Raw genomic sequence first — 18,100 nt, forward strand, 5'->3', positions numbered from 1 at the left:
GACATCGCATGTGACAAAGCCGAATGCCTCAACTCTGTGTTTGCCTCAAAATCCTTAGTCCCAAACCCATCTCTCTCTGTTCCCACCTTTCCCAGTCGAACCCAACTGCTCCTGGACTCTGTGTCCTTCTCTCCTGACAAGGTGGAGGAGTTTTTGTCAAACCACGACTCTGATTCTGCAACTGGACCAGACGGCATCAGCCCACGGGTCCTAAAATCCTACTCTGCCACTCTATCTCACCCTCTCTCTGTTCTTTTCACCCTATCTTTTGCTCAAGGTCATCTGCCAGCATCCTGGAAATCAGCAAACATTACCGCTTTACACAAAAAGGTGCAAAAACAGATCCTTGCAACTATAGACCAATCAGCCTGCTCCCAATTATCAGCAAAGTCATGGAATCCATCATTGCTTCGGATATGAAATCTTTCCTCTTCTCCAATGGCTTGATCTCTGATCATCAATTTGGTTTCAGACCAGGTCACTCTACTCTGGACATGCTGCTTCTGCTGTCTCAACAATGGATGGAGGTCCTCAATGCCAAACAGGAAATCAGAGCTGTCTCCCTTGACATATCACGTGCCTTCGATACGGTCTGGCACCCAGCTCTGCTCACCAAACTCTCCTCCTATGGTATCCATGGAAATATCCATGCATGGCTTGCGGACTTCCTCTCTGGTCGTAGTCAACGTGTGGCCCTGAATGGATTTCTCTCATCTCCCCTTCCTGTTCAGGCTGGAGTTCCCCAAGGCAGTGTGCTGGGCCCTGTGCTTTTTCTGGTCTTTATCAATGATCTCTCCGACTCTCTGGAAAATCCTCTCTATCTCTTTGCTGATGACTCCACTCTCTGCCGCTCCATTCCTCTTCCCTCAGATCGGCAGTCTGCAGCCTCCTCACTCTCTGAAGACCTGGACAAAATCACAGACTGGTCAAACAAGTGGAACATGTCTTTCAATCCTGACAAATCTCACACTCTTACTATGTCTCTCCGAAAAGATCGACTGGACAACCCTCCCATCTACTTTCTCAACAATCCTCTCCAAGAAGTTCTGTCGCTCAAGCTTTTGGGTCTCACTATCTGCCATGATCTTTCTTGGGAAAACCACATTTCCAAGCTGGCCTCCAAAGCCAGTCGCCGACTGGGCATCCTCCGTCGTGCGAAGTCCTTCCTAGGCACACTTGAGCTCCTCACCACATGCAAGGCTTTCATCCGCAGCTCAATGGAATACTGTTCTCCCCTATGGGCTGGTGCTCCTGCCTCACACCTGGCTCGGCTTCACGCTGTTGAATCCAAAGCTTTCAGAATCATTGGAATCTCCCGCGATGAAGCTATCTCTGAGGGCCTTTCACTCACTCACCGCAGGCAGGTAGGTGGTCTTTCTGTCTTCTACCGACTCCTCTCCGGCCTTGCTCCCCCAGCTCTCTATGTGCTCTGTCCCCCAAATATTCCTACAGGTCGCACAAGATCTGCCAGCCACCCTCTGATGGTAAAACTGCCGAAATCTCGGCTCTCTGCTCACCTTCACTCTTTCATTCCTCTTTTCTCCCGCCTCTGGAACAAACTCCCACACTCACTTCAATCACACTCCTCCCTCCAGGTCTTTAAAACAGCTGTTCACCACCATCTCTTATCTTCCCCCATCCAAAACCTTGATCTTTTCTACCCCCACTAATTCACCCCAGATCCACCTTGTTTGAAATTCCAACTTCTTTCCTGGAAGTCCTGGCAGTGTCCATATGTTTTATACCTCTCCCACCCCCCCCCCCCCCTCCTTCCCATGCCTACCCCCCAAAGCCCTCTCCCTCCCACATTTCTCTCGATGTCTCCATGTCTCTCGGTCCCTGCTCTCAAATGTTGTGTTTGTGTCCTTCCCCCTCTCTCCCCATCTTGTCTACCGCTCCCGATGTTATTTGTTTTATGTGTCTGTTTGTCGTTCTGTGTGATTAATGTTCGCTCTTTCACGAGCCACGATCTTGTATACAAAAAAAATAAAAAAATAAAAAATATAAAAATAGAGAAATCATACCATGTATTGGAATAACTACAGTAATCAACAATACTTTTCACAAACGATATCCATTTAGACTCAAATATTTCACTTTCATGAAGATACTTTGCTCATTTAAACATAACAGAAAATTTGTTCTACTTGCCACTTACAATTCGCAACCAGAAATTTATCATTCTCCTGTCAAAAAAGTCTCATTTAGGGTAACCTCCCGTTTCCCCAAGTACCATACAGCTAGCAGTGGTTTTATTGAGGTGTAATATTTGTTTGAAAACTTGTGATGGAAATTTCAACATGGTGGTATTGAGACAAACCCAAACCTCGCAACCATATAAGAAAATTGGCATCACTATTCGTACGCAAAGCTCACACCGGACTTCAAGAGGATGATTCAGTCTGCGTGCTTTCTCTAACAAAGAAAGCTGTGCTCTTTTTGCTTGAGGTATTTGTTTCGAAATGGCCTTGTTAAAATAAAAGAACCATTGTCGTAAAAGTACAAACTACGCATGCATAATGATTCACAACTTTAATTTTGTCATTACCGATCAAAAAAAACTATTTGCGAGTGGATGCAGTTTTCCCAGCTAAATGAAATCTTGTTTGAAAGGTAAGAACAAGTACAGATACATTCAAAGTACACCACCCCCATGCCAAATAAATAAATAACATCCTCCAGCGCAGCAATGCCGGGGTGCCTTAGGCGTGCAGCACATAGAGATGGTATTGGGAGGGAGAAGTGTACAAATTGATTGATTGAGTAATTAAAATCAATAAACGATGATCGTAAGATAATTTCTTAATCAATTGGCTAATAGCATAACAAAACCACCACCGTTTCATCCGAATCTGTAACTTTTTTTAAAATCAATCAATTAAGCCATTAATCAAATAATAAAATAATTAATCGATTCATTGATTAATCAATAAACCAGAAATACCCTTTACAGCCAAATCACTTGGGCATTGTCATGTCCAAATATCAGGTTCCTAACTCAAAAGGTGCCTGAGATATTGCAAAAGATGATAAAGGAAATAAATAAGTACTTAATTCATCGATAATAATTACGTAACTAATCAATTAATTGATGAATCAAAAAAAAATACCATTTTTGCCAAAAAACGTGCTCACTATTGTGATGAAATTTCAGCTTCCTAGCTCAAAGGATGGCTGAGATATCGCCTGAACAAACAAGAAAACAACTGGAGTGAAAACCGAGTACTCCCTTTCAGCGCGGTCATTGCCGGGCCCCCTTCGGTGCCCGGTGATGACGTCATTCAGCGTCTGGAGATGGCATAGGAAGGGAGCGGTGTTCAAAATTGCACCAGATATGACTTCTCTCACTATTTTTTGTTCACGGTAATGTCAATTGCATCTTGAATCAGTTCCCATATCTTCATGAACATACTTACATATGGCTCTGTTGTATCAACGTTTGTCTAGGCCTTGGCTAGGCCGCATGATCAGTAGTCTTAATCCTTACACATTACCCCTCCTCCTTTCCACGTGCTCATTAGCATCCCTAAAAATACATTTTGAAAACCTTACCAATTGTGTTTCTTCACTCCTCTTTTCCTCTTTTCCTGTTCCTTCATTCCCTTTCTTGTGTCCAACTGTGGCCCTACGGACCTCTGTCAGTGTGTGACCCTTTTGCTCTCAGACAATAGAAGCAGCATGTTCAAAGTGCAGTTGCAGGAGGGAAGCCAAAATGGTGGTTGTTGATCAGGAAGATTGAGAACAAGATCTCACTGCATTCCTTGGCTATGACATCATACTTTCCATGAATTTGCTTATTAAGGCGGAGAAGGCATGCTTGTCTATCTATAACCCTATTTGTGAAAGTCTGTTTGTTCGGTTGTGCCTCATGGACAGCCTAAGTGACTTAGAGAGGGAAGAGGGAGTTCATGGGGGGGGGGGGGGGCATTGCACTATGCGTGCGGGGTAAGAATGCAGGAGAAAGGAACAGATGAAATAAGGATTCACAGCAGTAACTGGAACGGCACTCAGTGGAGAGCATACCTCTGCCAGGTGAACAGTTCACGTCTTGTATCCCAGAAAATCACAATACAGAATCATATTTAATCAAAATCATCCGTCCACAACTTTTTGAGATATCCTGCTACGTATCGTCTTTGGCCCAACTCCCAATGATGCAGAATCACAAAAATTCCAGGAGCCGGATCCGGATCTTCACTAAAATCTAATCATTTCGACCTTGTCACATACGCTACATCTCTGCCAAATTTCGTCCGAATCCGTCCACAACGTTTTGAGATATCCTGCTACATATCGTCTTTGGCCCAACTCCCAATGGTGCAGAATCACAAAAATTCCAGGAGCCGGATCCAGATCTTCACTAAAATCTAATCATTTCGACCTTGTTACATACGCTACATCTCTGCCAAATTTCGTCCGAATCCGTCCACAACTTTTTGAGATATCCTGCTACGTATCGTCTTTGGCCCAACTCCCAATGGTGCAGAATGACAAAAATTCCAGAAAACGGATCTTCACTAAAATCTAATCATTTCGACCTTGTTACATATGCTACATCTCTGCCAAATTTCGTCCGAATCCGTCCACAACGTTTTGAGATATGTTGTTCACAAACAAACAGGGGTGAAAACATAACCTCCATCCACCTTTTGTGGCGGCACTCAGTGGAGAGCATACCTCCGCCAGGTGAACAGTTTACGTTTTGTATTCCAGAATAGACCAGAAAATCACGATACAGAATCACATTTAATCAAAATCATCCATCCACAACTTTTTGACATATCCGCTATCAATTTTGGCCCTATCTCCCAATGGTGAGAAATCACTTTTAAAAATTCTACTAGCCGGATGCGGATCCGGATCTTCACCAAAATTGAATAGATTCTTCCTTTTCACACAAATAACCTGTCCACCAGGTTTCGTCCAAAAACGTCCACAACTTTTTGAGATATCTTGTTCACAAACAAACAGACAGACAGACAGACAGGGGTGAAAACATAATCTCCATCCACCTTTGGTGGCAGAAGTAACAAAGGGGCAATACAAAGGTAGAGATAGAGAAAACTCCAATTCCATATATGATTGCGAGAGGTCTAAGTCCATATCAGCGAAACAAGTAGTAGACCATTCAAATAGACATGGTGAAGACTACACAAGATAAGCTAGTTCTCAGGGCCAACAAGAAAGGCAGTGAGGAATGACTGATTCCAAGCACAATCTCCAACAACAAAAACACCAAAAGATGTATGTGATTGTGGATACACCGCATTTGAGCACAGTGACCAGCCATCCCTTGTTTTATGGGATCATCCCGTTTTATACTGAAGTGTCCTGCATCCCGTTCACTGCTTCATGCCGTACTGGGACTTCTTTTTTTTTCTTCTTTTTTTTGTATACAAGATCGAGGCTCGTGAAAGAGCTAACATTAATCACACAAAAAGTCAAACCGACACAAAAAACACAAAAAATAAGGGGAGCGGCAGACAAGATGGGGAGAGAGGGGGAAGGACACAAACACAACATTTGAGAGCAGGGACAATGGGAGAAATGTGGGAGGCGGAGGGCTTTGGGGGAGGTGGGAGAGGCATAAAACATATGAACACTGCAAGGACTTCCAGGAAAGAAGTTGGAATTTCCCCCAAAAATATATATATATATATCTGGGGTGAATTAGCAGGGGTAGAAAAGATCAAGGTCTTGGATGGGGGAAGATAAGAGATGGTGGTGAACAGCTGTTTTAAAGATCTGGAGGGAGGAGTGGGATTGAAGGGAGTGGGGGAGTTTGTTCCAGAGGCGGGAGAAAAGAGGAGTGTAGGAGTGAAGGTGAGCAGAGAGTCTTGATTTTGGCAGTTTAACCATAAGAGGGTTGCACGCAGATCTTGTGCGACCTGAAGGAATATTTGGGGGACAGAGCCCAGAGAAAGCTGGAGGAGCAAGGCCGGAGAGGAGTCGGTAGAAGACAGAAAGACCACCAACCTGCCTGCGGTGAGTGAGTGAAAGGCCCTCGGAGTTAACTTCATCACGGGAGATTCCAATGATTCTGAAAGCTTTGGTTTCAACAGCGTGTAGCCGAGCTAGGTGTGAGGCAGGAGCACCAGCCCAGAGGGGAGAGCAGTATTCCATTGAGCAATTTGTATTTTTTTGTATTTTATTTGTATTTTTTACAATATGTAAGGCTCGTATTGGAGCTACCAAACAAACATCTCACACACATGGACATATAGACAAATACACGAGACAAAACACAGGACTGTTCGATGAGACAAACACAGCCACTGAGCTTGGGGGAAGTGCCGTCATTTCCCGGGGCACTCTGGGTACCAGCAACATCACAACAATGGCACCGCCATTCTCACCACACTCAGCGGTGCATCTCCTAAAGAGAAACCTCCTACCCCCATATATTCAAACATATGGGAATTGTCAATGCTCAATCCTTTTAAATGCTGAACATCAAGCAAGGAAGCAGCACGTACCATTTTTAAGTCTTTCGTATGACTCAGCCAGAGTTTGAACTGCCGACCTCCCAGACTCGGAGCGGACCCTCAAACCATGACACCATCGAGTCTGGTAATTCGTCCCGTATTCGCAGTAGTTTGGCTTATTTTGGTTGTGATGCCAATCATCAGGACATAGCTGTCCTACGTACGTACACTGTATGACCTTAACATGCTCTTGAATCCATCTAGGGTGTATTTTAATACATCATAACTTTATAGGACTCAGTCCCCTAACCTCCAGAAATCATGATGGCCCTTCACTCAGTAAGGAGGTTCAGAGTGACCCCATTGACTCCTACCTGAGTGTCGCTTTTTTAAGTTTAAAGATAGCTCTAGTCCTGCATTCGAGCAGAAAAGCATAATCCACACAGACCAAAGAATTCAGGATTAAACAGGGAAATATCCATGGCAATGCCTCATAGATGGCCTCCACAATGATGTCCGTGTGGTTTTGTGTATACCTGCCTGTGTATTGGAGATGCCAATAATGCTGTTGAGAATGAGAGAAGTTGCAGGGTGTTTGAAAAGCTGCATAGAGGTAGTTATGGGGTTTCCAAGGGGGTTACAGAGGTTTCAAGTTGTTCCCAAATGTCATAGGATGTGGAGGTTACAGACTGTGAAAGATGTTGTGGAAAGAAAGATGCTTCCAAAGTGTGAGCGAGGCTGTGCAGGGTATTCCAAAGTCTGCATAAGGGTGACATTCTGTGAAGGAGGCTTCGTGAAGTGTTCAAGGTTGAAATGAGATGGTTGAAGGTCATGTTGGATACCATGTCAAGGCTCGTGGAGGAGCGAGAACATAGAATGGATGAACACGTAGCAGAACAAAAGGAAGCACAGTTGAGGGACAAAACAGAGGGATACTTGGAGAAATAAGGGATGTGTGGAAGAATAAGGGCAAGGGGAGGACACATGGAGTAGACAAGTTGGATACAGAAGCAAACTCTCAGGAAGGTGAAGAGCTTATTAACCTCCGAATTAGACAACGCTTTCAGTTTCATCACGATGAGGCACTTGGGTGATGAAACTGAGGTCGTGTTCTTGCACATGTAGCATGACGTTATTAGCATTCTTACACACGCAATACACATAGACAGGATAATTGTGTGAAAATATAGGTTGGCTAATGTTAAATAGCTATGAACAGGTTTCCGGAGGTGGATTTGCTGTCACACACACAGAAAAGACAAAAGAAATGGATTGGATTTGAAGCAAAAATGGCAACCATCAGTTGCAGTCCTTGGAGCATTTTCAGGCCTTGGAGCATTGTCAGGCTTTGGAGCATTGTCAGGCCTTGGAGCATTGTCAGTCCTTGGAGCATTGTCAGGCCTTGGAGCATTGTCAGGCCTTGGAGCATTGTCAGTCCTTGGAGCATTGTCAGTCCTTGGAGCATTGTCAGGCCTTGGAGCATTGTCAGGCCTTGGAGCATTGTCAGGCCTTGGAGCATTGTCAGGCCTTGGAGCATTGTCAGGCCTTGGAGCATTGTCAGGCATTAGAGCATTGTCAGGCCTTGGAGCATTGTCAGGCCTTGGAGCATTGTCAGGCATTAGAGCATTGTCAGGCCTTGGAGCATTGTCAGGCCTTGGAGCATTGTCAGGCCTTGGAGCATTGTCAGGCCTTAGAGCATTGTCAGGCATTAGAGCATTGTCAGGCCTTGGAGCATTGTCAGGCCTTAGAGCATTGTCAGTCCTTAGAGCATTGTCAGGCCTTAGAGCATTGTCAAGCATTAGAGCATTGTCAGTCATTGGAGCATTGTCAGGCATTAGAGCATTGTCAAGCATTAGAGCATTGTCAAGCATTAGAGCATTGTCAGGCCTTAGAGCATTGTCAGTCCTTGGAGCATTGTCAGGCCTTAGAGCATTGTCAGTCCTTAGAGCATTGTCAGGCCTTAGAGCATTGTCAACCATTAGAGCATTGTCAGTCATTGGAGCATTGTCAGGCATTAGAGCATTGTCAGGCATTAGAGCATTGTCAGGCCTTGGAGCATTGTCAGGCCTTAGAGCATTGTCAGTCCTTGGAGCATTGTCAGGCCTTAGAGCATTGTCAGTCCTTAGAGCATTGTCAGGCCTTAGAGCATTGTCAAGCATTAGAGCATTGTCAGTCATTGGAGCATTGTCAGGCATTAGAGCATTGTCAGTCATTGGAGCATTGTCAGGCCTTGGAGCATTCTCAGTCATTGGAGCATTGTCAGGCCTTAGAGCATTCTCAGGCCTTAGAGCATTGTCAGGCATTAGAGCATTGTCAGTCATTGGAGCATTGTCAGGCCTTAGAGCATTCTCAGGCCTTAGAGCATTGTCAGTCATTGGAGCATTGTCAGGCATTAGAGCATTCTCAGTCATTGGAGCATTGTCAGGCCTTAGAGCATTCTCAGGCCTTAGAGCATTGTCAGTCATTGGAGCATTGTCAGGCATTAGAGCATTGTCAGGCATTAGAGCATTGTCAGGCCTTGGAGCATTGTCAGGCCTTAGAGCATTGTCAGTCCTTGGAGCATTGTCAGGCCTTAGAGCATTGTCAGTCCTTAGAGCATTGTCAGGCCTTAGAGCATTGTCAAGCATTAGAGCATTGTCAGTCATTGGAGCATTGTCAGGCATTAGAGCATTGTCAGTCATTGGAGCATTGTCAGGCCTTGGAGCATTCTCAGTCATTGGAGCATTGTCAGGCCTTAGAGCATTCTCAGGCCTTAGAGCATTGTCAGGCATTAGAGCATTGTCAGGCATTAGAGCATTGTCAGTCATTGGAGTATTGTCAGTCATTGGAGCATTGTCAGGCCTTGGAGCATTGTCAGGCCTTGGAGCATTGTCAGTCATTGGAGTATTGTCAGTCATTGGAGCATTGTCAGGCCTTAGAGCATTGTCAGGCATTAGAGCATTGTCAGTCATTGGAGCATTGTCAGGCCTTGGAGCATTCTCAGTCATTGGATCATTGTCAGGCCTTAGAGCATTCTCAGGCCTTAGAGCATTGTCAGGCATTAGAGCATTGTCAGGCATTAGAGCATTGTCAGTCATTGGAGTATTGTCAGTCATTGGAGCATTGTCAGGCCTTGGAGCATTGTCAGGCCTTGGAGCATTGTCAGTCATTGGAGTATTGTCAGTCATTGGAGCATTGTCAGTCCTTAGAGCATTCTCAGGCCTTAGAGCATTGTCAGGCATTAGAGCATTGTCAGTCATTGGAGTATTGTCAGTCATTGGAGCATTGTCAGGCCTTGGAGCATTGTCAGGCATTAGAGCATTGTCAGTCATTGGAGCATTGTCAGGCCTTAGAGCATTCTCAGGCCTTAGAGCATTGTCAGGCATTAGAGCATTGTCAGTCCTTAGAGCATTCTCAGGCCTTAGAGCATTGTCAGGCCTTGGAGCATTGTCAGTCATTGGAGTATTGTCAGTCATTGGAGTATTGTCAGTCATTGGAGCATTGTCAGTCCTTAGAGCATTCTCAGGCCTTAGAGCATTTTCAGGCCTTGGAGCATTGTCAGTCATTGGAGTATTGTCAGTCATTGGAGTATTGTCAGTCATTGGAGCATTGTCAGTCCTTAGAGCATTCTCAGGCCTTAGAGCATTGTCAGGCATTAGAGCATTGTCAGTCATTGGAGTATTGTCAGTCATTGGAGCATTGTCAGGCCTTGGAGCATTGTCAGTCATTGGAGCATTGTCAGTCATTGGAGCATTGTCAGTCATTGGAGTATTGTCAGTCATTGGAGTATTTTCAGTCATTGGAGTATTGTCAGTCATTGGAGTATTGTCAGTCATTGGAGTATTGTCAGTCATTGGAGTATTGTCAGTCATTGGAGTATTTTCAGTCATTGGAGTATTGTCAGTCATTGGAGTATTGTCAGTCATTGGAGTATTGTCAGTCATTGGAGTATTTTCAGTCATTGGAGTATTGTCAGTCATTGGAGTATTGTCAGTCATTGGAGTATTTTCAGTCATTGGAGTATTGTCAGTCATTGGAGTATTTTCAGTCATTGGAGTATTGTCAGTCATTGGAGTATTGTCAGTCATTGGAGTATTGTCAGTCATTGGAGTATTGTCAGTCATTGGAGTATTGTCAGTCATTGGAGTATTGTCAGTCATTGGAGTATTGTCAGTCATTGGAGTATTTTCCGTCATTGGAGTATTGTCAGTCATTGGAGTATTGTCAGTCATTGGAGTATTGTCAGTCATTGGAGTATTTTCAGTCATTGGAGTATTGTCAGTCATTGGAGTATTTTCAGTCATTGGAGTATTGTCAGTCATTGGAGTATTGTCAGTCATTGGAGTATTGTCAGTCATTGGAGTATTGTCAGTCATTGGAGTATTTTCAGTCATTGGAGTATTTTCAGTCATTGGAGTATTGTCAGTCATTGGAGTATTGTCAGTCATTGGAGTATTGTCAGTCATTGGAGTATTGTCAGTCATTGGAGTATTGTCAGTCATTGGAGTATTGTCAGTCATTGGAGTATTGTCAGTCATTGGAGTATTTTCAGTCATTGGAGTATTGTCAGTCATTGGAGTATTTTCAGTCATTGGAGTATTGTCAGTCATTGGAGTATTGTCAGTCATTGGAGTATTTTCAGTCATTGGAGTATTGTCAGTCATTGGAGTATTGTCAGTCATTGGAGTATTGTCAGTCATTGGAGTATTGTCAGTCATTGGAGTATTGTCAGTCATTGGAGTATTGTCAGTCATTGGAGTATTGTCAGTCATTGGAGTATTGTCAGTCATTGGAGTATTGTCAGTCATTGGAGTATTGTCAGTCATTGGAGTATTGTCAGTCATTGGAGTATTGTCAGTCATTGGAGTATTGTCAGTCATTGGAGTATTGTCAGTCATTGGAGTATTGTCAGTCATTGGAGTATTGTCAGTCATTGGAGTATTTTCAGTCATTGGAGTATTGTCAGTCATTGGAGTATTTTCAGTCATTGGAGTATTGTCAGTCATTGGAGTATTGTCAGTCATTGGAGTATTGTCAGTCATTGGAGTATTGTCAGTCATTGGAGTATTGTCAGTCATTGGAGTATTGTCAGTCATTGGAGTATTGTCAGTCATTGGAGTATTGTCAGTCATTGGAGTATTGTCAGTCATTGGAGTATTGTCAGTCATTGGAGTATTTTCAGTCATTGGAGTATTGTCAGTCATTGGAGTATTTTCAGTCATTGGAGTATTGTCAGTCATTGGAGTATTGTCAGTCATTGGAGTATTGTCAGTCATTGGAGTATTTTCAGGTCTGAACAGTTTGCTGTGCATGTGCTTGAGGGCATCAGGGTGAGCTGTGCCTGGGTGATGCACTTTGCAATTTTCACTTTCCCGAACAGCAACTCGATTAATCTTTGCACATTGCCAGGTGTGTGTGTGTGTGTGTGTGTGTGTGTGTGTGTGTGTGTGTGTGTGTGTGTGTGTGTGTGTGTGTGTGTGTGTGTGTGCGTGTTTAGGGAAAAGTGGGGACAGGGGTATGAGGAGAGGCCAAGCAGGTAGCTGAAGGATTAGATTAGTGTTCCGCTGCATAAGGAGTTCAATTTACCGTTTAAGTCAGTTAGACGCTGTAATGATTCATAATCTGAAAAAGGAATTTCACAATGAAAGCAAAACGAGTTTCAAAACATACCTTGAGGAAAGACAAATCGTGGTGCCGACCCATGTTTGTAATCTCCAGGTTTCCTTGGACCAGCTGGCACCCGGTGTATGCTCGGCGCAGTGACCGGAACTGCATCTCTGGTGTCGATAGCAAGCTCAGCCTGTTCTCTGTTCCAACGCACACTGCAAGAAATCACAGGCCTGGGTTATATACACATCTGACGGAGACAAAGATCGGACGAAAGACATATTATTGTCTTTGGACACAGGCCAAGGACTGCTTCTGTGATCACATATTTAAGTTGCATCCAGGTTAAAGTCGTTACAAGACCAATTAGCACTTTGTACCTGGCTCCATCTCGGCTGATAAAATCCTATTGAACGATTTTACGAAATCAGACTATGAAAGGAGAACGAGCACAAAGACTGAGGATGCTTAGACAGAATATAACTCGTCTTTAATTTTTCCCCCAACTTACTTACTCCTCACTTTTGACCCGACAATGGAGTCTTTTGATTCTTGTCTTATATATATGCCGTATATCGCTGCTGTTTGTTTTCTTGATTCTTGTCTTTTTGCAATTGTTGTTTTCATGTATTGTTATGCATTATGTTTTCCACTCTGTCAAAGCGCCTTTGGGCTTCTGGAAAAGCGCTATACAAAATAAATGAATTATTATTATTATTATTATTATTATTATTAATGTAGCAAATGCGAGAAGGCCGAAGTCGGTGATTGCTTTCGAATCTTGAGTTCCCAAACACTCACTCTCGGTACCCACCCTTCCCTGTCGTACCCAACTGCTCCTGGACTCCGTCATTTCTTCCTGAAAAGGACTGAGAGGGCATCGGCTCACATGTCCCCAAAAACCCTGCTCTGCTGCTCGTGCCCATCCTCTGCACTTTTCACCCTATCAGTTGCCCTCGGTCATCTTCCATCTGCTTGAAAATCCACCATCACTCCACTGTGTAAAAAGGTGCACAAACTAATCCCCTTAACTACAGATCTGTCAGGTTACTTCCCAACAATGGATGGAGGCTCTCAATGTCAGACATCAGCTCAGGACCGTCTCTCTGGACATATCTTTACCTCCGCCACCAAAGGTGCATGGAGGAGGTGTTGGAGGCACCAAAGGTGCATGGAGGTCATGTTTTCAGCCCTGTCTGTTTGTTTTTCTGTGAACAGGATATCTCAAAAGGGTTGTGGACGGATTCAGATGAAATTTGGTGGAGAGGTTGGGTAAGTGACACGGACCAAATGATTCAGTTTTGCTGAAGATTCAAATCCGGATCTGGATCAGGGAATCTTTTCAGTGATTCTTCACCATTAGGAGATAGGGCTAATACCGATATATAGCAGGATATCTCAAAAGGTTGTGGACGTATTTGGATGAAACTTGGTGGACCGGTTGGGTGTGTGAAAAGGACTAAATGATTCGATTTTGGTGAAGATGCGAATTCTGATGCGGATACGAGAATTATTACGTTTTTTAAAGTGATTCTTCACCATTGAGTGATGGGGCTAAAATGATAAATAACATGATGTTTGAAAAAAAGTTGTGGGCGACTTTTGAAAAAAACTAGCTGGATGAGTTGGTTAGGTGACAAGAACAACCCAATTCGATTTTAGTTCAGGTCGGAATCCAGATCTGGCGCATCAGTGGGGAACAAAACATAAACTGCAACCTGGCGGAGTTGTGCTCTACCGAGTGCCTTCCTGGTTTCCTTTTTTTCTTTTCTTTTTTTTGTATACAAGGTCGAGGCTCGTGTAAGAGCTAACATTGATCACAAAAAGACAAACTGACACATAAAACATAAGATAAAGGGAGTGGGAGAGAAGATGGAGAGCAGGGACATCGGGAGATCTGTGGGAGGGGGAGGGCTTGGGGGGAGGAGGCATGGGAAGGGGGGGGGGGAGAGGGGGAGGTAAAAAAAACCACAAGGACACTGCTAGGACTTCCAGGAAAGAAGTCGGAATTTCAAAAAAAGTGGATCTGGGGTGAATTAATGGGGGTAGAAAAGATCAAGGTTTTGGATGGGGGAAGATAAGAGTCTTTTGATAAGGAAGAAAAGACAGTTTGCTTTTGATACAGTCTGGCATCCCGCCTTGCTCTCCAGACTGTCTGCCTCTGCATGCAAGGCCAATTCCACACACAGCTTACTGACTTGCTCTACTCTCATATCCAACATGCGGCATTCAATGGAATCTTTTCATCTCCTCTCCCTGTCAAGGCTAGAGTGCCCCAAAGCAGTGTTCCTGATCTTCATAAATGATCTCTCCGACTCTCCAGCAAATTCCATTGATATATTGGCTGATTACTCCACCCTCTGCCATGACATCCCTCATCCTTCAGACAGGCAGCATCCTCTTCCCTCTATCCAGACCTTGAGACAATCGTATGCTGGTCAAACACTTGGAATGATGTTTGCCCAAGAGAGATCATGGTTGATAGTGAGACCAAGGAGTTGAATGACTGAACTTCCTCAAGAAGACGGTTGTCCCCTCTAGGAACGCGGAACGAAAACTCCCCCCTTGCGAAACGTTGGGATAGATTCGCATGCGGCCTCCTCGTATTGCTGCTGCCACGTGAAGTTTAACTGCATTGAAGTTAGCACAAATACATCGGTGTGCCGTATGCACAATAAAGCATGAAAATACAAGAAGTATCGTTAGCCTGTGGATTTTGTCATGCCTCCGGCTGATTTTCCAGCTACCTCGCTGTCACGGTGTGCTTCCATCAAGATGCTCAGACATGTGGCTGTTAATATAATTGGAGGCATGGACATACATATTGACTAAAGTAATCCATTTTCCAGCCGTAATATTTTGGAATTATGCGCCATTTAAACGATACGAAGAACAATGTTGTGAGTGGTTCCACCTGGAATTTTGGAAAGCATCCTGATCGGTTACAAACAGGGATGGCATGCTTCCCTCCATGCCATCTGGCCCTCCATTTGTTCCATTGTTTGGTCAAATCAAATTAAAAACTTCCATTATGGTGCATTCCAAGCAAGGGCCTGCAAGCTCTGAGCATGTTTTCCTGGGGATCGGATGTCTGTCCTGTCTGCATTGAGCTTGGGGACATTAAAGATATTTTGGTCATTTTTCATAAACAGAAGGTCCTCAGATGTAATGGTTGGAGTACCCGCTCTGAGGTTGAGAGGTCGGTGGTTCGAACCCTGGTCGAGTCATCCAAAAGATTTTTAATATGGTACGTGCTGCTTCCTTGCTCGACTCTCAGGATTTTAAAGGTGTAGAGAGCATGGACAAACAACTAAGTTGGTAATAATAGCGCAGGCTTTGATAGGCCTGATATGGTGTCCTTCTGCATTAGTTCCTCATTACGGATTACATTTATTATTATTATAAAAAATGATGTGGAGGTTAAATTACATGTTAATAGTGAAATTGTTATACAAATGAAATAATATCTACATATCTAGATAAAAGATATCTTGTATCTAGGATTCTAGGTAAAGGTATACAGACAGATGGCAGTTAACCGGTGTGGATACGGTACAGGCATGATGGACCAAATGACCACCTCCAGTGTTTCGGCTTCTTTTTAGGTTCCAGTTTAGTTTAGTTCGTTTTAAGGCTCCAGTGTTTTTTTTAGGTTTTGGTTTAGGTTTTTTGTATTTGTATGACCCTTCAACCCATATACACAGGTCAGGTTCCACGGAAACACAAACAATAAAAAAACATGGATATGTACCCAATGGGGAAACAAGCAAGAGAGGTTTAGCAATGTGTTACACTTTCAAAGCAAAACTTAATATCCAGTAAATGGGATTTGTTGAGGCTCTTGAGTGTTGTCATCAATTAGGAAGGAGGAAAAAAGAAATCAACCTTTTTGTACTTGCTAGACATCCACAGAGAGTCACCTGGCAATGGTTGACGTCATTGCCTCAGAATGGCCACCCAAAGGTACTGGGTGTTGTTTGTAGGAGAAGTGATGGAGGAAAATGGAGAGATAAAATTGGCAAAGGGAAGGGTAGGGGTGTTGGAGGAGGGGTCTGGATTCTATCCCACCTTTACCTTTCTTGCACACTCTTCTGTCCTGGGTATGCAAGAACAAGACAATCTCAATCTACCACCCTAGCCGTGTAGAAGTTAACTGTGCATGTTATGATGTCACAAACCGATATGTTCATTATGTCTGTTTGAGAATCATCTTTATGGAGGACACTTCATGAAATTCCATATCTGATCAAGTTACCACTAATGGTTCACTTGACCCTCTTTATCAAAGGAATTTAAACAAAATAAGGAGGGGGACTTGTAACTTGTCCCTCATTCAAACTTTCCCTAAAATTGAACCCAAGCTCATCCTGATTGCATCCTTTTTTAGATCACATCTTTAGAAGGTTGGATTATTCTCCCTGTAAATGGAAATAACTTGGCTGTAATCCAGTAAATGTTTTGTACTCATGATAAATACTAGTGAGGTACCCGTGCTACGCACGGGTGGGAGGCCAGAAACAAACAGACAATGCAGAAATGGCGAATGCTAAAGCATGAAACAAATACAATCCACATTCCTGTAGCGCCTTGTCGTACGTCAGACATGGACAGCAAGTTCGTGAAGGACTTCCACGAAAAACGTACCCATTTGCAAACAAACTGGTACGTGTGCTCCATACCCAGTCAATGGCGAATCTGCATATGGCAATCCGCGAATTCACATTTAGAAAGTAGAAACCATCATGGCATTCCATCATTCACTTGAACTCGATATCTCTTCTTTCATTCCAAACAGCATAACTCCAATCACAAATTAAATAGCATTAATATAAAAATAAACTTTTAACAACATTCGTGACATAAACAAATATTTAAATCATGATGTGAAGTTCCGTACGGTTGGGTGAACACAATTACGAATTCAAAATCGTAATTGTATTCATTCAATTCCAATCATCAATTGATACTTTAACAAAACGATTCACACGATTAATATATAAAATAATACCACCTTTAGAGGCCATTTTTCCCCGCAAAGCGGGGGTTGGCCTTTTTCGGGAACCGTGGTTGTTGTTGTTTTTCGGTCCCCTATTTGAAGCAATGTTTTACGGCCGGATGCCCTTCCTGACGCCAACCCTTTTTGCCGCCTTTAACGACAAACAGGGAATTACCAGTGAACTGGTACTCAATTAGCCGACCTCGGAAGGATGACAGGCTGAGTCAACCCCCCTGGCGTTAATTCAGCGATCGACCGGGATTCGAACCCAGGATCCTTGGTATCCTAAGCCGGCACCCTAGCCGCGAGCCCAACACCAGGGATATTTTACATTAACGATTAATGTTTAACGATTTTACATTACGATTGAATGACGGTTGTATTGGGATATTATCAAATCCGCGCATTGCCGTCATCTGTCCACTTCCGCATTCGCTGCAGGTTCGTAATTCTCATCAAAATCTAAACAGTATTTGCAGAATTTCAATAAAAGCCACATCACTGTTCATATCTGTAAATATTATTCCATCATGTTTGGAAAAACTGGAAAATTGGAAAAACAATATAGCCTATTTTACTCCAGGGGTCCTAGGATTACCCACCCAAAATATCGTTGCGATCGGTTCAGCCGTTTTTGCGGTACCTTCAAACGGACAGACAGACAGACGGACGGACGGACATTTGGTGAATTATAGTAAGATGCATTAGTGATAAACCAAAGGTTTGCTGCTGATTAAAGTGGAAAAATATACATTCGCATTGTGTATTTCACCAGCAAACAGCACCTAGGCCACCCGAGAAGCCTTGAAATCAAGTTTTCATATTACAAGCTGCTCAATATTCCAGCAGGTTTTCTCCATTTGTGCAATCTTTTTGGTTCTCAGTTTGTTGGATAGCGGGTAGGGAGCATGGGTCTGGGAGGTACTAGCTTAGGTATGGATGGGTGATTGGGTAAACGTGCTGTGATTGTGTTGCCTGTGCGCTGATCTCGTCGAAAGGTGAATGAGCTGGCCATGTTTGTTCATCCCTCACCCTCTAACCTCATCATCCATCCAGAACCAATAACAAATATAGGACTTCCAAAATGACGTAA

At 43.6% G+C, this 18,100-nt stretch overlaps 1 protein-coding gene across 2 annotated transcripts in view; it reads right to left on the bottom strand.

Moving 5' to 3' along the window:
* LOC137437512 (epidermal growth factor receptor-like) overlaps window positions 1-18,100 on the bottom strand; it is a 559,201-nt gene that overhangs the window by 289,368 nt on the left and 251,733 nt on the right. For both annotated transcript variants that reach the window (XM_068131899.2, XM_068131898.2), the window contains exon 2: window positions 12,075-12,226. In XM_068131899.2, coding sequence (XP_067988000.1) covers window positions 12,075-12,226 — 152 coding nt within the window. The remainder of the gene's footprint in view (window positions 1-12,074; window positions 12,227-18,100) is intronic.

This window comes from Myxine glutinosa, chromosome 12 (genome assembly GCF_964187855.1).
Source record: "Myxine glutinosa chromosome 12, kmMyxGlut1.1, whole genome shotgun sequence".
Taxonomy (NCBI): domain Eukaryota; kingdom Metazoa; phylum Chordata; class Myxini; order Myxiniformes; family Myxinidae; genus Myxine; species Myxine glutinosa.